This window comes from Callithrix jacchus, chromosome 13, assembly GCF_049354715.1.
Source record: "Callithrix jacchus isolate 240 chromosome 13, calJac240_pri, whole genome shotgun sequence".
Lineage (NCBI taxonomy): Eukaryota > Metazoa > Chordata > Mammalia > Primates > Cebidae > Callithrix > Callithrix jacchus.
In genome coordinates this window covers 53,046,128-53,067,663 of record NC_133514.1, presented here as the reverse complement: position 1 = coordinate 53,067,663, position 21,536 = coordinate 53,046,128, and the positions used below count along the sequence as shown (strand labels likewise).

The following is a 21,536-nucleotide window of genomic DNA, read 5'->3' as shown; positions in this document are numbered from 1 at the left end:
TAAAAATGGGGGAAATTGGCCGGGCGCAGTGGCTCAAGCCTGTAATCCCAGCACTTTGGGAGGCCGAGGCGGGTGGATCACGAGGTCAAGAGATCGAGACCATCCTGGTCAACAAGGTGAAACCCCGTCTCTACTAAAAATACAAAAATTAGCTGGGCATGGTGGTGTGCGCCTGTAGTCCCAGCTGCTCGGGAGGCTGAGGCAGGAGAATTGCTTGAACCCAGAAGGCGGAGGCTGCGGTGAGCCAAGATCGTGCCATTGCACTCTAGCCTGGGTAACAAGAGCGAAACTCCGACTCAAAAAAAAAAAAAAAAAAAAAATGAAATGGGGGAAATGGTGATGAGGAGAGGAAGGTATATGCCAACTCTTTATTTTTCACTCAATTTTTTTTTTTTGTAAACCAAAAACTGCTCAAAAGACAAATAAAGTTTATCAATTAAAAAAAGAAAGAGAAAAGTACCTTTGAGAGGTAGGGAAGCCTAATATTTTTTAAGGTTTTCTTTTCTTTTCCCTTTTTTTTTTAACTAGGTTCCAGGATACCTGTGCAGAACGTGCAGGTTTGTTACATAGGTATATGTGTGCCATGGTGGTTTGCTGCACCTATCAACCCAGCATCTAGGTTTTAAGCCCCGCATGCATTAGGTATTTGTCCTAATGCTGTCCCTCCCTTCGCCCCCAACCCCACAACAGGCTCCAGCATGTGATGTTCCCCCTCCCTATGTCCATGTGTTCTCATTGTTCAACTCCCACTTATGAGTGAGAACATGTGGTGCTTGGTTTTCTGTTCCTGCATTAGTTTGCTGAGAATGATAGGGGAAGCCTAATGATTTTAAAGTAGCTTAAGTCCCTCTGTGTTGGACACCTCGGCATTTTAGACCAATGGTGGCCTCTCCTGACTTCCCTCGTGTAGGTGCATCACCACTTCTTTACCTCCCTAGACTTTGAACTTCAGGTTTTTTAGTCTCTGTCTCGACTTTCTGCCTCCAGGCAGTTCTCACCTCCTGCTTAGCATCTTCCACAGTTTCTCTTTCCATCTGTGCTTCCTGCTTCCCCGTGGCACACTCAAGGCTGACCTAATCCCTGACCTGGACTTTCCAGGCCTCCTGACCCGTTGCATTTACCCTCCCTACCTGGGAATCCATTCCGGCCCTTTATAGCTTGTAGCGTGTTCCTCTTTATCCTAATATTCAGGGCCTTCTAGTAATCCTAATATTGTCTTCTTTATGGCAGCAAGAGGACAGTGCTAGGGAATAACTTCAAGTAGCATGTGTTTGTCCCCAGTTCTGCACTCTTAGGGTGGCGTTCCATGGTCGTGAGTCATTGCTGTGTTCCAGAGGATCCCCCCACCCCACATGGCTAGAGGCTAGAAGTCATTATCAAGAGTAAATACTGCCAAGTCCTAGCAAACTTGGTCAGGTTACTCATCTGGATGATTCAGAAAATCAGATCAAGAAATGGATGTTACACAGCAACTGCCAGCATTGCTAACACCAAACAAAAGCTAGCCAAGCCAACTAATACAGGAACTGGAATGAAAAGAGCAAAGAATCACATACAGCAGAATGTTTAGGGGAGGATTGGTGCTCACACAGGAAATGGCTGGTTTATTACACAGGGAAAGGGAACAGCCCCAACTAAGCTCACTGTTTTATTTTTGTTGTGTATAAATGCATTACACCTCCAATTCAGAGCCATGATAAAATTTATAGGCTAGGAATTTGTTTTCAGATACTGTGTTCCTATGGAATCATTTCTAAAACCTGCTTTTCCTCTACACTGTCAACTTTCAGGAAAACTGAACTTTAAAGAAAAAAGTCATTTAAACTTCTCCTAGATGGCATCTTACACAATCCAAACCATATTAAAATAAACACCCTGGCCTCGAATTTATGCTCAAGGACAACTTGTTCTGGAGGCTGAGTACTTAGAGCACATCTTGTAAGAGTGGAAACCTACAGACGAGGCTCAGAGCCTTTTCAGATGTTTGTGTATATATTTTTGTCCTGCTCTATGCTCGTGTAAATAATACTGATTCAACAGTGTTCCAAGGTGATCACCTTGGCACAGAATGCCATGGCCATTTTCCAAAACCATTTCTTTGTATAAGTGCCTTGAACCTTCCGGTAAGTTCTGAGTACCTTAGGCCCTAAGATCGAGGTTTGCGTTCTGGTTTCCTGGTGCAGGCCCCCTTCTTTTAAAGGTGCCGGCCTCATTGGTATGATCTGGCTTCCCTCTGTCTCTGCATGAAACCATTTCCTTCTCCCTCCCTCTGTTTGAAGTTTGCATCTGTGTGACTCAGCACAGGCTGAGAATTTTGTAGACAAGCAGGGTGGGTCCCGGTTCACTAACTAAACCCTGAGAATCGACTGTGACCATGAATCACACAGCATTTCTTCCCCACACCCCATGCAAAACTCGTGAGCCATGCCCAGAAGCCCTTGACTGCTGGGGACTCCCTTCATCATCATTAATTCCTCCCCTGTTAGTGACGTCTGTGAGTGTTCTTCTCCCACACTCCTTCTACAGGTGAGGAAAGGAAGGCTTGGAGGTTTTAAATAACTGGTCCAAGTTCACTGAACTGGAATGCTGACTCTCACATCTCAAAACTCTTTCTACCAAAGGAGAAAGATGAAGTCTGAGAAATATTTTACTCTAATAAGTGAAATTTTTAATATTCTGAAGATAAATAACCTGGTACTCCTAAGAAGCCAGGTTCAACAGCTGATTCAGGAATGCTGCTAAGAGTTCAAAACATGCAGGAGGGGAGTTTCCTTGAGACAGAGCCAGGCCTTCCTCAATTTTGCATCCTATGCATCTGTGCTCACTGTTGACTGGGGAGAGAACTGAGAGGCAGCAAAGAGGGAGGAGGTGGTGGTAAGCGAGGAAGGGTGTTGACAGGACTTCCTGGCATCCTATTTTACTCTCTGCATGTTCTTTGTTTCTAGATTTTCACTACACTTTTGTCACTTCAATAACTGTCTTACATATGAACTTTTTCTTTAATTTGTGTACTTTTCAAAGCAAAAAACTTATGAAAGTTTTTTCATAAGTTTTCAGAACAAGACATGAGGCATGTAAAGTCATGGAGGACTAAAAAGCTAATGCTGTTTTGCTAACATTAGAGTTAACATAAGGACACCACAAAGCTGATGTTAGCATAGGATGTTGATTTTGATACTGCAAAAAATGCTAAAATTTCAACTCGGTATGCTGATAAGTAAACAGCTCTTGGCTCTTGGCTAACTAGGGCAACAGCTATACCCATCAGAATTATAGTACTGTCCAAAAATATTTCAGGTGCAAAAGCAAAAGTCCTGGTTGCAGTGTGTAACACACTCAGGAGGCTCCTGAAATATTACTAACTTCAGTAATAATGTAACTTGACACTGTCATCCCTTTGGAGTAAGTAACTCTTTATTGGCAAGATCTGACTTGGCTGGATCTTTAGAGTACTGGTAGTCATTGGAGACTTCCTCCTCCATCACCTAAGGTTGACAAAATAGAAGAGGCATTTTATTTACTCCCTTTTAATTGTGATAAAATTTAAAAGAATAGTATGTCCAAAAAAGGAAAATTTATACTTACTGTCTCATTTGTTCCTGGATTAGGACCGAAGTGTTTTGGGGACGGCCTGCAAAAGCTCTGTAGATCTCTGTTGGCTACACAAAATGGCAAAAGCCACAGCTGCAGAAATTGTTGCAAACTTCATTCACTTCATCATCAGATGAAGATCTCTACTATTACTTTGGAATTTGGAGCTAAATGCTGGTGTCCTTAATCTTGATGCTTAAGCTTTGGTGAATGTCCATACTGTCTAATCTACACAATGTATTATTACCTTTGAAGTAAACTCTTGATGTCCCTTGTGGAAATGCATCTCTGCTGGAGTGTTTTGGCTCTCATATGGTCATTAGGTACCATCCACTTGCATTAAAAGACTTTGTCTTTAGAACCAATTTCTCTTCCACTTCTAAGTACTGGTTTCTTAGCAAATGAATACATTAACTAGCCAGTAAATAAATAAATAATACTCATTTTAGACTAGGCATGGTGGTTCATACCTGTAATTCCAGCACTTTAGGATCAAGTTTGAGACCAGCCTGGGCAACATAGCAAGACCCTGTCTTTACAAAAAAAAAAAAAATCTATATATATACACACACACACACACACACACATATATATATGTACACACACATATATATGTCTATATATGTATATACACACACACACACACATATATATATGTATATATTAAGCACCCAACATTAAGCAGGGGTGTTTAAGCAGGGTGAAAATCTGTGTGTGCAGTGTTGATTGAAGGAAAGGGAACTCACCCTTGGCTTTCTTTGTGTGTGTGTGTGTGTGTGTGTGTGTGTGTGTATGTATGTAAATATAAATATATATATATATATATGTAAATATATATTTTTTGGGGCATGGTGGCGCATACCTGTAGCCCCAGCTACTCAGAAGGTTGAGGTGGAAGGATCCCTTTAACCCTGGAATTCAATGTTGCAGTAAGCCATGATCAAGCCACTGCACTTCAGCCTGGTCAACAGAGTGAGACCCTGTCTCAAGAATGAAACAAAATCCACATTTTAGAGCTAGTCTTTCTTGCCTTTTTCAAGGGGGATAGAAAAGTAGCAGAGAAAGCTAATGTTGTTCAATGGGAAGAGCACAGGCCTCGGGAACCATCAGGAAATGAAGGTGTAGATTATAATCAAAGCACCAGCTGTACTGCTACCTATTATTGATGGGACCTTCAGCAACGTGCTCAAATTCTCCAGTCATAGTGAAATGGCGATAATAACAACCATTACACCAAATTTGCAGGGCGAAGTGAGGATGGTGTTTGTGAAAATCTTTGAAAACTGGGATCTACTAAGGTTATTTCCAGATTTCTTTGCCTTTTTTCAAAAAACAGCTTTATTGAGATAAAATTCATATACCATACATTTCACCCATTTCAAATGTACAATTCATTGGTGTTGGTATATTCACAGATCTATGCAGCCACCAGCACAGTCAATTTTAGAATATTTTAATCACCTCATAAAAAAGCCTATACCCTTTAGCTATCATCTCCCTGGCCCCTTCCATTGCCTGTTTAATTTTTATTTTATGTTTATTTATAGAGAGTCTCGGATAATTTTTTAAATTAAGTTAAGTAAAAATAAAATTACTTGTGGATGACATTAAAATACTGTTTCCTATGAAGAATGTCTCTGTAGGGCTTTCCAGTTAATGATCTAAGTGCATTGGCAGGATGAGGGATGATGAGCTAAGTGTTAATAAATGACACTGCTAGGAAGATTACAATTCAAATCCGTTTCTATTTTGAGAAGCAGAAAAAATGGATGAGTACTCACTGTTACTGTTGAAGTCACGGTACCATGAAAGCCGCTCATTAAATCAGGATGGGTCTGTGGGAAGGTGGGGAGGGAGGAATGCACTGATGAGTGGAGGGCGGGTGGAAACTGCCCCCAGGAGTAGATCTTCCTAGCCCAGGAAATCCACACCATCAGGGAGCTGCTGGACTGTTCCTTACCTGAACTTCCTAAGTCCATGAATTGGGCTTCATGCAGCAGAGCTAGGGAGGAAAGGATAGAAAGAAGGAAGGAAGGAGAAAACCCCTCCAGGACCGCCTTTGTTTTCTGTACAACCCAAACATTAAGCAGGGGTGTTGAAGCAGGGTGAAAATCTGTGTGCAGTGTTGGCTGGGGGAAAGGGAACTCACCCTTAGCTTTCTTTTTGTTACAGGCCGCCAGATCCCACCCTTGGACCACCATGAAAATGGAAACAATGGAGCAATCAAACTTGTGAAGCAAACTACGCAAGCCAGCCGCCGGTGCTGTTGACCCAAGGGCCATGGTCCATGGTACTTGAATAAGCCAGAGCCCACATCCCTGTGCGCTGCCAAATGACCCTACGCTCGGTGTCCTGGCACCTCACTTTGAGAAGAATGAACACGCTGGCTTTGCATCCTGGAAGACCTGCAGGGGGTGGGGCAGAAAATGTCCCTGAAAAAGCATTTTAGAAAACCCTGGAGAAACCCCCACACCACCACAAAATGGTCTTTAGTGCATGAAATGCACATGGAAGGGATGTAGTTGCATTTTTGCTAGAAAACCTTTAAAAATTCTTGGATGTATACAAAAGTCTTACTGCCTTATTATGTGTATGGGATTCTAAAGTGGAGTTCCACTCGGATTTCCTGTGCTGTCTATCCAAATTCCAGTAACTTCTTCAGTGTCATTGCCTTTGTTGCCTAACCAACCTTCACTGAAAGGCAAATTTAATTCAGGAGGTTAGTTTTTAGCTAGCTTTGGAAGTAAGACTTTATTTATTACTTTTCTGAGGGAAAGGGAGAAGTGTCAATGGACCATCACTCAGACTGAGACTTGAGCTATTATAGAAGCCAGGAAAAGTGTACTAGAAACTGTTTTCTACACCTCTTTTAATTGGTGAACATTTTTCTAAGTTATGGTCATATATACTCAAACAAACCAAATAAGACTAAATTATTGCATATAATTTTGGGACTGGGAGGCCTAGTTTGAAAGAGCAATTTAAGTAATCACTATGTAAGTGGCAAGAGATGCAGGCTATACACGTTATTCAAGAGACCACCTGGCATGCGTCTCTTCCGCAGGAGTACATTTCCCCTCTCTTTGAGAAGTTTAATGCACATAATATTATTTTACTAAGAGAATATCTCTTAGTGTCATATCTAAGGGAAGAGAATTAACTGGAATTAAGTTTAATGTTTGAATCTAAGTCATAGGGCAAACTTCTATTAATAGCAATTAATAATAGGTTATAGGAAAGCCAGCCGGAGGAAGCATCAGCATCTTAAAATTCTAGACCCCAAAAAACTACAAAATCAGAGAAAGTATTTTTATGTTTCTAGCTTGGAGAGAAGGTTTTAGGGCTAACCAGAGGTCTGACCCTGGAATGCCAAGGAACTGAGAATGGGCTTTGATGAAAACCTTCCTTTTCAGATTCCCTGTCTGCTCAATTAATTAAAGATATTTGAATCCAAAGGAAGTCAAGGAATAAAAAGCTTGGCAAGGAAAAAAAGGGATTCCTACTGAGAATTCAAATTCTATTACCATTCTAACTTTCATAAAATGTTGGGATCAAGAAGCAGTTGATTTCCTGCCAGAGCTGATATTAGGGGGTGATTCTTAAAGGACATTAGGATTGGTGCTCAGAAATGGTTAATCATGCTGTGTGCTAACCAGGGCCAGCTGGTACCTTCTTTGCTATGAGCATTCGAGGGACAGCTAACCCTTACTGACAGTCTATAATGTGAAAGTCAGGAAAGAGATCGTGAGCTGATTAGATTAAAGATGGCTCATGCCTGTAATCCCAGCACTTTGGAAGGCCCATGCAGGCAGATCATGAGGACAGGGTTTGAGACCAGCCTGACCACCATGGTAAAACCCCATCTCTACTAAAAATACAAAAATTAGCTGTGTGGTGTTGGGCGCCTGTAGTCCCAGCTACTCAGGAGGCTAGGCAGGAGAATTACTTGCACCCAGGAGGCAGAGGTTGCAGTGAGCCAAGATCACGCCATTGCACTCCAGCCTGGGCAACAGAGCAATACTCCATCTCAAAAAAAAAAAAGACCTGGCACTTCAGTAATCAGCACACTTCTGCTTTACTCAAGAGAGTTCATTGACAGTCTTAGGATACAAAGGCTGGAAAACATTTATTTTGCTTCAAGAGTTACATTTGGCTTTCCCAAACAGGTAGCTGAAAAAGTTAGCAAGTGGCATTTGGATGTCTTGACAGGGCCTTTGCAGGAATTTTTAGGGTTTTTTCCACATGTCCACGTTAATGGCTGGCATGATGGTGCTTGCAGGCCAAGAAATGATCATACCTCTTGCCAAAGGTAAAAAAAATTGAGTTGAAAATTAAAGTGACCTCTTTCCAGCTGACATGCAGCCTTAATTTGTAACTTTTCTTCATCTAGTTTTCCCTGAGAACCTGGATTTATCTCTAGACAGCTGATCAGATTTTGAGCTGAGGGATAAATATCCTAGCTGAGAGTTTTGTAGCTTTGGGCTGGGTTTGCAGTGGTTGTATTTTGCATAAAATGTCTAGTCTTAGCCACACATAGTGAGCTACCCACTAATGAGCCCATGGTTTTATTTCGGAAGCACATGAAGGTGTAAAACCACTGTTACCTTTCTGTATTGCCTTAGCTATTCAAACCAGTCAGATGACTATATATATATATATTCTGATCACCACTCAGAGCAGTTGAAGAAAGTGGATCACACTTGGGCACACCAGTATTCACATAAACATTGAATCTTCTCTGTGGATGCTCAGGCCTTGTCTACAGTGAGGCATTACAACCTTTCTTTGTTTTGGCTTGGGATTACTTCCTTGCTGTCTAATAATTGAACCATAACCACACAATATTATGCAAAGGCCTGGAAATTACTGTTGCTAAAAAAAAGTCATGTAGTTTCATGTAATGTTTTCCAAAATTTGTTCCTTCTCCCTTTTTTTCTTTCATGTGTGGCATGAGTGTGTGTCTGTGTAAATATGATTGTGTATGTGTTTTTCCAACATGTAATCCATTTCACTGGCTGAGTTTGGCCACTAGCCATACATTAATATAAGGTAGGCATGGTTTCTCAGAGGGCTGGTTTCCCAGTGGAAATATCTGAGAATGGCAGTGGAGTTGTGCAAGCATTTTACATTGTCACATAATTGACTTGCCATTTTATGGTTTAAAATGGCACATTAGGCTGTTGAGTGTGACGTTACCTTGCAGACTAAAAGGTTGAAGACTTGAAACTAACTTTTAACCAACAATAAGGGCTGTACCCCAATGAAAACTGAGTTCATTTTCTGAGAAAGGTTTGGATGACTGAAATATTTCCTCTACAGTCAAGGACCTTGGCATGAGATGGCTGAAACTGAACTTTTTTGTGTAAGCTTCAGTTCTCACTGTTCTGCAATGCTCATGGCAAGTTGAATGGTGAACTAGCTTATAAACTAAAGGGTTCTGAGCTGTATTCAGACCTATTTGTCATCTAGCTTACTGTCTTAACATTGTTGAAACCAGACCCCGTAATCCAATGGCGCTGTTCTGTCGTGCAGACTGCTTCCTTTTCTCGTGTTTTTGCAAAGCGCTTCCGTCTGGGCTGGACCCAGTTCTTGCACATACAAGACACCGCTACAATCAGCTAGGACCTTTCCACCAGGTATCCTATTCTGTAGTAAAGCATTTCCTTCAACAATGCCCAATTGTATCTGTTATTTTTGGTTTAACTCACACTGATTCATACTAATAAATATTTTAAGTTTTATCGTTTGTCTTTTTCTTATTACAATGTTCAGTAGAATCATTTTTTAAAAATCACAGTTAAACAGAGAATGATGATTCCCAGGGAAATGTGTGCACCTGTACATTTGCTGACATGCATAAGAATGTTCCCGGAAACACTGTTTGCAATAGCAAAATGTTGTCTTCCACTGAGGAAATGGAAAAATGAAATGTGGCCTAGCCACATGATGAAGGCTATCAGGTAATTAAAATGAATGCAGTATTATCATGCATCAACATGGATCTCAAAAACAGAATTTGGAGTGCAGGCTGCCATCCTGCACACTCCCAAGGGAGCCATCATCATAGTGGCCTGTTCGAATGCAACCCTCAGGAACTGTGCAGTGCACAGCCTGGACAACCACCTGTGTCCCTGGCTGAGAGAATAAAGTAAGCTGAATAAGTACCAATGCATATCAGCTCACACAGAACAATAATTCAGACATTGTTTACGAATGTGTTTGTGTGCTAAAAGAATTAGAAAGTGAAACATGAACCTCATGATGGTCCTTACCTGAAGGGAGGGAGAAAGTGAACAGGATCAGGGAGAACAAAGGGCATGTAACTATCAGTCATTTGTATTTACTTCATGATAGAAAAATCTGAAGACGATATGACAAAAGGATAACATTTGGTCGTTTCAAGGCATATGTTTTATTAGCCTCTATATTTTTCTGAGTGTTTTGTTTTTCAAAGAGAAAGGGGAATGGAGACAAGAAACAAACAATAAAGGATCGGGGTGACTTCTTTAATATGCAAGAATGATTTCATCACTGTGCTTGCCAAGTCAGTTACCCACTAAATTTGATGAGGTATACTCACTCCCATCCCCCCTCCTCCATCATCTCAGCCTCTACTACCTGCCACCAACAAACACACACATACTTTCAAATTCATGCCCTTGCGGGGCTTATGTTTTCTCTGCATAGCTTCATTTGATGTCTAGAGGACTGGGAAAGTGGGAGATGAAGAGGAGATATGCAGCACCTTCATGTTCTCAGCATCAGAGACACTGAGGCCCCCGCTAGAAATGTTTCCAATATGTAATCAAACTAGAAACACCCACTGTCACCATCAAGAGACTCAGTGTTCCAATTTTATGAGAAAATACGCCTTTCTTTTGCATTTACTAAGAAGCAGTTGTCTGTGTATAGCAACTTTGGGAAATGTTTTCGGAAATAATCCCATGATTGAACTCAGATGGCATATTTCATGCAGCCCAGACTTCGATGTCAATAGTATTCTGCACAGGGATTCCACTACCCACTTCTGCACAACTGTTTTGTTCCACCTGGGGGTGTATTTAATAGAACCAGTGACTGAGGAGTTATGCCCTGAGGCTGGCAACTTGCACATTTTTACAAAACTTGCACATTTTTACGAGACTACTCCAGTGGATTGAGCGGGGCGCTGGAGAGCAAGGACAAGGAGCTCGGTCTGTGCTCAGCTGACTCCAGCATTCCCTGTGGTTGCTATAAATAGTTCCTCTTCCTTCAAATAGTGCCTGCTCAGGCAGGTATTGTCTAGAGAGCAGACTTGCAGGTTGGAAGAGGAGAGAGACTTCATCCCAATTTCATGAGCATTCAACTCCAGGAATGTCTCCTCTCAAGTTTCTAGATGTAACTGCAGAAAACTGGCTTTTTAAACATATATGAAGCCATCTTCTCCCTTCCATTTCAGTGTTCTATTAAAAAACTGAAAAGATAACACCAACTGTTGCCTGGTATCCTGAAAAGAGGCAGTCCCATATATGCTGGTCAGAGCATAAACTGGTATAATCTTTCTAGACAGCAGCTTGGCAATGTGTCAAAAACATTTGAAATTAGCATATCCTATGAGCCACTAATGCTATTTTTCTATTTTTGGGAATTAATTTTGCCTTTATGTGTGCATGCATAACAGAAATATTATCTGATACTGCAAAACACATTTGTTTTGCACAAAACTTAAACTGGCATAAAACAAACAATTGGTGTGTAGATCACAAGGTCAAGAGATCAACACCATCCTGGTCAACATGGTGAAACCCCGTCTCTACTAAAAATACAAAAATTAGCTGGGCATGGTGATGCACGCCTGTAGTCCCAGCTACTTGGGAGGCTGAGGCAGGAGAACTGCTTGAACCCAAGAGGTGGAGGTTGAGGTGAGCCAAGATCATGCCATTGCACTCCAGCCTGGGTAACAAAAGTGAAACTCCATCTCAAAAAAAAAAAAAAAAGGAAAAAACAAGATTATATTACAGTTTCTGAGGGGAGGAAGTTGAAAATGACTTAGCTAGGTGGTTCTGGCTAGGGATTTTCAGATGTCATCTGGGGCTACAGTCATCTGAAAGCTTGACTGGGGCTGGGATTCTGTTGCTGAGGTGGGTCACTCACTGGCTGTTTGCAGGAAGCCTCCATTCCTCACCAGGTGAACCTCTCCATGAGCTGCTTGATGACCTCATGATGTGGCATGAGCCCCATTCTGTCTGATGCAGAAAGCTGAATGTAGTTTTCTTTCACCTGTTTACAGAAAATGGGATTTTCTTTTCTATCACATTGTCAGGCTACACATTTTCTGAACTTTTATGCTCTACTTCCCTTATAAAACTGAATTCCTTTAACAGCACCCAAGTCACCTCTTAAATGCTTTTCTGCTTAGAAATTTCTCCTACCAGATACCCTAAATCATCTCTCTCAAGTTCAAACTTCCAGAAATCTCTAGGGCAGGGGCAAAATGTCACTAGTCTCTTTGCTAAAACATAACAAGAGTCACCTTTACTCCAGTTCCCAACAAGTTCCTTGTCTCTATTTAAGACCACCTCCTTGCAGTGAGCCAAGATCATGACACTGCACTCCAGCCTGGCACCTGGCGACAGAGCAACACTCTGTCTAAAAAAAAAAAAATCACCTCCACCTGGATTTTATTGTCCATATTGCTATCAGCATTTTGGATAAAGCCATTCAACAAGTCTCTAGTAAGTTCCAAAGTTTCCCACATTTCCCCATCTTTTTCTGAGCCCTCCATACTGTTCCAAACTCTTCCTATTACCCAGTTCCAAAGTTGCTTCCACATTTTCAGGTATCTTTTTGGCAGCACCCCACTCCTGGTACCAATTCACTGTATTAGACTATTTTCATGCTGCTGATAAAGACATACCTGAGACTAGGTAATTTACAAAATAAAGAGGTTTAATGGACTTAAAATTCCACATGGCTGAACTTTCATGCTCTGCTTCCCTTACAAAACTGAATGCCTTTAACAGCATCCAAGTCACCTCTTAAATGCTTTTCTCCTTAGAAATTTCTTCCACCAGATACCCTAAATCATCTCTCAATCTGGGTCTCACAATCACGGTGGAAGGCAAGGAGGAGCAAGTCACATCTTACATGGATGGCAGCAGCCAAAAAGAGAGCTTGTGCAAAGAAACTCCCATTTTAAAACCATCAGGACCCACTCACCATCACAAGAACAACACAGAAAAGACCCGCCCCCATAATTCAGTCACATCACACCAGGTTCCTCCCATGACATGTAGGAACTGTGGAAGTTACAATTCAAGATGAAATTTGGGTGGGGACACAGCTAAACCATATCAGTTGGAGATGTGGGCACTCTTCCAGGTGGTGGTGGAGAGCTGGAACTGGAGCCTCTTCCAGGAGGTGGCAGAGTGCTGGAGATGGGCCCCCTTCCAGGAGGTGGTAGAGAGCTGGAGATGGGTTCCCTTTTAGGAGGTGGCAAAGAACTACAGATGGTTCCCCTTCCAGGAGGTCATGGAGAACTGGAGATGAGTCCCCTTCCAGGAAGTGGTGGAGTGCTGGAGATGGGCCCCCTTCCAGGAGATGGTAGAGAGCTGGAGATGGGTTCCCTTTTAGGAGGTGGCAAAGAACTACAGATGGTTCCCCTTCCAGGAGGTCATGGAGAACTGGAGATGAGTCCCCTTCCAGGAAGTGGTGGAAAATTGGAGATGGGCTCCCTTCCAGGAGGTGGCAGGAAGCTGGAGATGGGCACCCTTCCAGAAGGTGGTGAAGAGCTGGGGCTGGGTCTTTTCCTAGGAGGTGGTGGGGAACTGGAGATGGGCCCCCTTCCAGGATGTGGTGGAGAGCTGGGGCTGGGTCTTTTTCTAGGAGGTGGTGGGGAACTGGAGATGGGCCCCCTTCCAGGATGTGGTGGAGAGCTGGGGCTGGGCCTGCCTTCCAGGGCCTTACCTAGATGGCATCTGAGTGTCAGCTGCCTGGGCTTCTCCAGTGTTTTTCTTCCTGAAGCCGGGGGAGGAGAAACTTCACCCAGGCTTATCCATTTAGGTTTCTGAATCCTCTGCTTAGTTCCAGACTCTTCCCCCAATCTGGGGCACTTTTGAGAGTGAAAAGGGCTGCTGGGACAGAAGGAGTAAGGGGTAGTTCTGAGCACACTGTGATGTGGATCATTCTAGACTAACCTTCTTCTACACTTCTGGCACTGGGGGAGGGCATGTTGGGGGACAGAAAACGCATGAGTTCCTGGGTAGCAACTTATTACCTATCTTTGTAAAATTGTCCATCTGTCCTCCCATCCAACAAGTGTTTGTTGAGTGCTACTATGAGTCAGATTTCTACAATTACCAAGCTTACAAAGGAGGGAATGAAGAGAAGAGAAAAGACAAGACAGCTGAGAATGGCAAGAATGAGGAGTTTCAGGGCAGTGTGACTTGAAGCACTCTGGCCACATGGGTGGGAACCATAAACTGAGGAGTCAGCCCCATCCCTTACTCATCAAATCATTCTGAGCAAGTTACTTGGTTCGTCTGAACCTCAGTTACCTCTTGCAAAATGGGAATAGTATCCACATCATGGGGTTAATGTCACATGAAGTGAAATCATTGTTTGCAAGGCACTTAGGACAGGGAACTGAGTGGCTGTGATAATGCCATAGGCTTCAGCCTTTGCCCTGAAGCCAGGAAGCGTTTTTTTCCCTGTCCTCTTAGTTGCTACATTCTTTTATTTATTTATTTTTTACTTTAAGTCCCAGTATACATGTGCAGAATGTGCAGGTTTGATACACAGGTATACCTGTGCCATGATGATTTGCTGCACCTATCAATCCATCATCTAGGTTTTAAGCCCCGCATGCATTAGGTATTTATCCTAATGCTCTCCCTCCACTTTTCCCCCACCTCCCAACAGGCCCCAGTGTGTGCTGTTTCCCTCCCTGTGTCCATGTGTTCTCATTGTTCAACTCCCACTCATGAGTGAGAATATGCAATGTTTGGTTTTCGGTTCCTGTGTTAGTTTGCTGAGAATGATGGCTTCTAACTTCATCCATGTCCCTGAAAAGGAACTCATTCTTTTTCATGGCTGCATAGTATTCCATGGTATATATATATGTGTATATATATATATTCCACATTTTCTCTATCCAGAATATTATTGATGGGCCTTTAGGTTGGTTCCAAGTATTTGCTATTGTAAATAGTGCTGCAATAAGCATGCATGTGTGTGTATCTTGATAGCAGAATGATCTATAATCTTTTGGGTGTATACTTAGTAATGGGATTGCTGGCTCAGATGGTATTTCTGGTTCTAGATCCTTGAGGAATTGCCACACTGTCTTCCACAATGGTTGAACTAATTTACACTCCTACCAACAGTGTAAAAGTGTTCCTATTTCTCCCTAGCCTTGCCAGCATCTATTGTTTTCTGACTTTTTTTTAATAATCATCATCCTGACTGTCATGAGATGGTATCTCACTGTGGTTTTTAGTTGCTACATTCTTTTTTGTTATCTTCCTTTTTCTTTTCTTGAGAGGCAATGCAGTGTGCGGATTAAGACATCCAGAAGGCCAGGCGCGGTGGCTCAAGCCTGTAATCCCAGCACTTTGGGAGGCCAAGGCAGGTGGATCACGAGGTCAAGAGATCGAGAGCATCCTGGCCAACATGGTGAAACCCCGTCTCTACTAAAAATACAAAAAATTAGCTGGGCATGGTGGCACATGCCTGTAATCTCAGCTACTCAGGAGGCTGAGGCAGGAGAATTGCCTGAACCCAGGAGGCGGAGGTTGCGGTTAGCCGAGATCTCGCCATTGCACTCCAGCCTGGGTAACAAGAGCGAAACTCCGTCTCAAAAAAAAAAAAAAAAGACATCCAGAGTCAGAATACCCATGTCTGACTCCCAGCTCTGTAATTTGCTGGCAGTGAGACCTTTGGCAGATTGGTCCCTCTAAGCCTCAGTTTCCTCATATGTAAAATGCAGATAATAATTCATATGCACACACATACACACTTCTAGAATCCAAAAAGCTTTGTAAATGTATATATTTTTTCCTGAGTTTGACATGGCAGCAGGACCAAACCTGAACGGATGTGATGCTCTTTATAATCATTATGTATCCAACCAGGAGTGAATATTTGTATATCTAGCTGCAGAAATACTACTGTGTTTGATGATAGGATCCTCCCCTGACTGCTGGAATGTTCTGTGATATACTATTTTACTTTGTAAAATCCAAAGTTCTGAATTCTGAAAACATCTGCCCACTAGGTGTAAAGTATTGTCAGCCTGTGGTATTTACCCCTGGGCATGCCCTTGAGGACCGAGTGAGAGGATGCGGTGATAAGGCTTTCACCAGAGGAGCCCCAGGCAGCTCTTGGAAATGCTATTTGCATAGAAGACCATACTCATGGTGCCTCCCAAGTGGAGCCATGGGGATTATGCTACAGAAGAATTGCTATGGCCCTGGCACCAAGCAAGCGCTCAAAAACAGTAACAGCTAACATGAGCATAGGTGCTTGCTCTGTGCCAGACACAGTTCTAGGGGCTATACATCATATTATCTCTTTTTATTTTTACAACAGCCTTTATGAGGTAGACACTATTATCTCCACTTTACAAGTGAGGAAACCCAGACACAGGAGGTTAAGTAAATTACCCAAGACTTTCTGATAAAGAGAGACAGAAGTCAAATGTTAGCTACTACTGTTTCCTCTTTTCTTTCATCTCATTATAAGTGCTGCACATAATAAAAGAATGAAGAAGGGCCGGGCGCGGTGGCTCACGTCTGTGATCCCAGCACTTTGGGAGGCCGAGGCAGGTGGATCATGAGGTCGAGAGATCGAGACCATCCTGGCCAACATGGTGAAACCCTGTCTCTACTAAAAATACAAAAAAATTAGCTGGGCATGGTGGCGCGTGCCTGTAATCCCATCTACTCAGGAGGCTGAGGCAGGAGAATTGCCTGAACCCAGGAGGCAGAGGTTGCAGTGAGCCGAGATCACACCATTGCACTCCAGCCTGGGTAACAAGAGCGAAACTCCGTCTCAAAAAAAAAAAAAAAAAGGATGAAGAAAAGGAGATCCATGTCTAATGAAAATTTTCCAGGTGCTACTTTCAAACTGTGTCTCATTTTATCCACAAAACAAATCTGAGGTGGATGCAAAATTGTTCTTTTACAGAAGGAGTATAGAGAACTTAAGGGACGTAAGGAGGGCAAGGGCATTCATGCGGAGGTCCGTCCTGTGTCCTATTCCAAGACATACTCTTGCATCTCAAGAGGAAGTTTTGACCGGGGAGTTAAGGGTTAACCAGCTCAGGCTGGAAGAGCTGAATTACCCAATTAAAGGAGACTTGCTACTTTGATGGAAAGGTCTGATCCAAAACTGCTGGGGTGACTTTCCTTGACCCTACCGCTTGAGCAGCTTGATTTATCTTTTCTGTATCTGTGACCTTAATGTTGAAACTATTATTCAACCCTCAGTGAAGTTCTTAACTGGCTTTTTTGAAATGACTCATGCATTAGGGTCCAGCCGCCTTGACTTTGTAGGGCCCCAGGCCCTGAATTAGCTTCTGAGAACCCAGTGCCCAAACTGGTGTCTGCAGGTGGGCCTGGTGGACCGTAGGTGGCAGCCTTCTCGGCTCTCCTTCTCTCCTCTCTGGATGTGTGCATGCCTTTTCTCTCCTTTCCTGCTCATTTGGAAACAGATCCCAACTCATTTCTAAGGCACACCCCAAGGATTTTGTTTGTTTTTTTGTTTTCACCTTAAAATCAGCCCTGCACTGTTTTAGCCCTCCCATCAACCTATCTATATGGACAAATCTCTAGTTTTGATCAGCTGTCTTTCTTTCTCCTCCAAGCTCTCTTCCCTTCCCACTAAAGAAATTCTTAAATGAGAATCATGATGGGCTCACTAGATCTTCTATTCACTGCTCACTTGAATTTGGTCCCTCCCCCAGCTCTGCACTTTCAAAGCCTACCTCCTCTTCCCACTCTCCACTCCCAGAGGGAAGCCGTGGGCCCCTCCCTTCCTCCTGGATGCTCCTTCTCCAGCCAGAAGCTGGCTCTGTGGTTTCTGTGCTTCTTTTACTGCCCTTTTCATTTTCCTTTCCTGGCTCTTCTTAGAGCTTAAATGCAGGTACTTCCTGCAAATGTGTGTTCCTGTTCCTCCTCAGTACACCACCTTCCTTCTGATTTCATCCAACATTTTACGGCTTCAACTATTGCTTCTGGGTGTTTGGCTTCTAATCTGTTGTCTAGTCTGACTGCTTTCCAGAGATCAGAGCTTGATTTCCAGCTGCAGAATGTGTGTGCTGAAGTCCCCTCTGGCATGGCATGCAAATAGTGCTGCACCTTGTTGCAATCCAATTCATGTGCTGCATTCTCTCAGAGGTTCAGGCTTCAAATTTGAGAGTCAGTTTCAGCTCCTTTCAAGCACTGACCAAACTGTGGAAATTCTATTTCTGAATTTCTCAAATCTTTTCACCTTCTTTCCACTGTCCTAACCTAGACTCTTAATATGTTCTTTCTTGATTATTGCAATAGTTTCTCAACAGATCTCTTTGAATGTTATCATTGGCTCTCAGAGCTAGTGTAGAATATGCTAGCAATAAGTGGGATAAGTCCAGAGCAAATCATATCATATCCTGAAAACTTTCCGTGAGACCCTTATTGCAAATTAAGTAAAATAGCAACTCTGTAACCTGTGGTGAAATGTCCCTCTCATTTAGCACAGCCTCCATCCTGGCCCCATCGCTGCCCAGGGTCCCTGCTCCTGCTCACGTCACAGCCTGGTTGCTTTCTCCTAACTGGAAGGCTATCCCCCTTTGCTTCTCTCTACCTGGCAATATACCACCCTGCATTAGAGGCTGGGAAGCAATTTTAGGAGGCTTTCCTAGATCTCCCCAGAAGGAATTACAGTCATGATAGAATTAGGGGCAGCAGGCTAGCCCATAAATTAGGGTCAAATTGTGTTTACCAGAGATTAGTGCATTGTTTGCACTAAACACCATAAGTCTAGTATTAAAATGTCATTTTTATTCTCTACACTCAGTGTTATAGCAGGAAACCAGGAAGTTAATTGTGATTACCTTGGTGAGTCAAAAAAGAGAAACTCACAAGATATGGGCACTTTGATCCTATTGTGCAAATTTTCATTGGGTGTCTAGGTTATTCCATGCTGGGCTGTAAAGACTAGATCCACAGCCTATCTTACCCTCAAGAAGACTATATTTGGACTGGGGAAGAGAGATGTGTACCATATAACATCATTTCATTAAATGTATGGTGCTGACAGGACTGTTAGTCTGTGACATTTTACTCTTTTTGATTTAAACGTTTGTTTTCCAGTATTATGATTTTAAAATTTGGATGTATTGTAAACACGTGAATACTGTCTTTCCTCTCTCTCCTATTTCCTTTATTTTTTTTTAATTAACATAACAATGGTACAAATTTATGGGGTATGTAGTGATGTTTTGATATGCACAATGCATAGTGATTCTCCTGTTTCTTTACTCAGAGGCTAAGGTAGAGATCATGGTCTGCCAGATGGTCATAAAGGTCATTTTTAGTAAAAATATTTTTTAAATTAAGTGTTTTAGTATAAACTGTCTTCAACTGTTTCCCATTATACAAGCTGTAATCCAGCCACGCTTTTATTCGTTCATGCATTAAGGGCCCACTGAATACCACATTCACTTATTGTGAGAATGAGCTTGGGCCCTTCCCAGGAAGGTCAGTATTGACCATCTGTTTGAACATCTAAACAGTGTATGAAAGGCAAAGCTACAATACACTGAAAGATGATTACTGGGGCCTGCTGCTTTGCTTCTTTCTACCTGCTCCACTCCACTGTGGCTCCACTTGTTCTGAAGGTGAGTGTAGCCTCTAGTAGTCTGCTCACTTGTCTGGCTTCTTTAGATGTGGGCATTGGTAGATTCAGAGAACAGTATGCAGAGAGCAATGTCTTTGCACCATGAACTATGGCCAGTAGTCATGTGCATTTGTTAAGTCTTTTTAGTAGTATATTTATATTAAAACATCAACAAACTTACACCTACCCTGAATCTTACCAAAGCAGCTCCAAACAGAATTTTCCAGTAAATAATCACACCAGAGACCTTTAAACATTACACTAGAAAGTCAAAAGTGATCAAAGTCGGACCAGTGCTCACAGCTCTATCTTGGCAGGGTGCCCAGGCATCCTCAGTTAGATTTGCAGACTCTTTAGAGTGGAATCTAGAAGAGAAATCTTTCTTCTGCTAATACTGCTCACCTCTTGTAATAGACATTGCAGGTACCCTCTCCAAGCACACTTTCTCAGTACTGGCCTCTATTCTCAGATGACTGCTTACTGTAGACACCTGTCATTCTTTCAGGATGGTTGTGAGAACATGCAGGGCCTGTGCATAGGGCAAGCAGAAGTGCCAGGCTTACTGCCCCTGGACAAAATGTTCCAATGAAGGTTAGAGAGTTGGCATTACTCTCCCAGCTCGGCTTGGATGTGAGCTTCAGTTGTGCACAGTGGCAGCAGACTTGATCACCTCCCAACTCCCCCTCCAATGTCTCCTGGGATTATCTCCCAAATAAACTACTTATATTCAAATTTTTGTCTTAGGATCTGCTTTTTGAGTTTAACTAAAATGGATGTTTTTCAGTGATGAAAGAAATAAACAGTACACAAAACAACATGGGAATGCCTTAAATGCATAAGAAGTCAATCTAAGAATTGCATATGGTAGGATTCTATTTTACAACGTTCTAGGAAAGACAAAACTATAGAGGCAATGGGAAGATCAGTGGTTGCTGTGGGTTTGCAGAAGGATGATGGTTGACTAGGTGAAGCACAGATTTTCTACTGCTATGAAATTATCCTGTATGGTACTGTAGTGGTGGTTAATAATACCATCCATTGGCCAGGCGTGGTGGCTCACGCCTGTAATCCCAGCACTTTGGGAGGCCAAGGCAGGTGGGTCCCCTGAGGTCAGGAGTTTGAGACCAGCCTCGCCAACATAGTGAAACCCCATATCTACTGAAAATACAAAAAATTAGTTGGGTGTGGTGGTGCATGCCTGTAATCCCAGCTACTTGGGAGGCTGAGACAGGAGAATTGCTTGAACCTGGGAGGTGGAGGTTGCAGTGAGCCGAGATCCTGCCTGGGCACTCCAGCCTGGGCAACAGGAGCGAAACTTCTCAGAAAAAAAAAAACACCATTTATTTGTCAAAACCTAAAGGACTCCACAGCACAAATTAATACATGTAAATTTGAAAAAAATCAACCAAGAGAACAGGATTCCAGGATGAAATGCAGACTGTGACCAAAGAATATACAGTCATAGCCTGGGTAACATAGTGAGACCCTCTCTCTACAAAACAACAACAACAACAACAACAAAAATTAGCCAGGCGTGGTGGTACACACCTGTAGTCCCAGCTGCTTGAGGGGCTGAGGTGGCAGGATTGCTTGAGACAGGGAGGTTGAGGCTGCAGTGAGCCTGTGTTCACACCACTGCACTCGAGCCTGGACAACAAAGTGAGACCCTGTCTCAAAAAAAGAAAAGGAAAAGAGTATACAGCCATGCATCACTTAATGACAGGGATGCATCCTAAGAAATATGTCATTAGGTGATTTCATCATGGTGCGAACATCATAGAGTATACTTACACAAACCTAATGGTAGAGCCTATTGCTCCTAGGCTATAAACCTATACAGCATGTTACTATACTGATTACTGTAGGCAATTGTAATTTAATGGTATTTGTGTACCTAATCCATATCTGAACATAGAAAAGGTGCAGTAAAAATACGTTATAAAAGATTAAAATGGTACACCTTCATAGGGCACTTTCCATACATAGAAAGTTGGTCTGGGTGAGTCAGTGAATGAGTGGCGAGCGTAAAAGCCTAGGACATGCCTGTACACTACTGTGTATTTTATAAACACTATACCCTTAGGCTA

At 42.6% G+C, this 21,536-nt stretch overlaps 1 protein-coding gene and 1 long non-coding RNA gene across 4 annotated transcripts in view; one reads left to right on the top strand and one right to left on the bottom strand.

Annotated features, from left to right (window-relative positions):
- Positions 1 to 9,332, top strand: part of RAB31 (RAB31, member RAS oncogene family) — a 166,296-nt gene extending 156,964 nt beyond the window's left edge. Inside the window, exon 7 of the mRNA XM_008979480.5 lies at positions 5,764 to 9,332. Within this exon, the coding sequence (XP_008977728.1) occupies positions 5,764 to 5,861 (98 nt within the window). The 3' untranslated portion in view covers positions 5,862 to 9,332. The remainder of the gene's footprint in view (positions 1 to 5,763) is intronic.
- Positions 496 to 21,536, bottom strand: part of LOC118146837 (uncharacterized) — a 34,798-nt gene continuing 13,757 nt past the window's right edge. The window contains exons 4-10 of one of the 3 annotated variants that reach the window (XR_013525714.1): positions 13,537 to 13,703; positions 11,725 to 11,850; positions 5,741 to 11,044; positions 5,552 to 5,593; positions 5,373 to 5,426; positions 3,586 to 3,659; positions 1,899 to 3,485 (exon numbers count right to left, since the gene is read on the bottom strand). This is a non-coding gene — a long non-coding RNA (uncharacterized LOC118146837). Of the gene's footprint in view, positions 3,660 to 5,372; positions 5,427 to 5,551; positions 5,594 to 5,740; positions 11,045 to 11,724; positions 11,851 to 13,536; positions 13,704 to 21,536 lie in introns of those variants that run through there. The other 2 variants (XR_008475995.2, XR_004732887.3) reach the window with 2 other exon arrangements.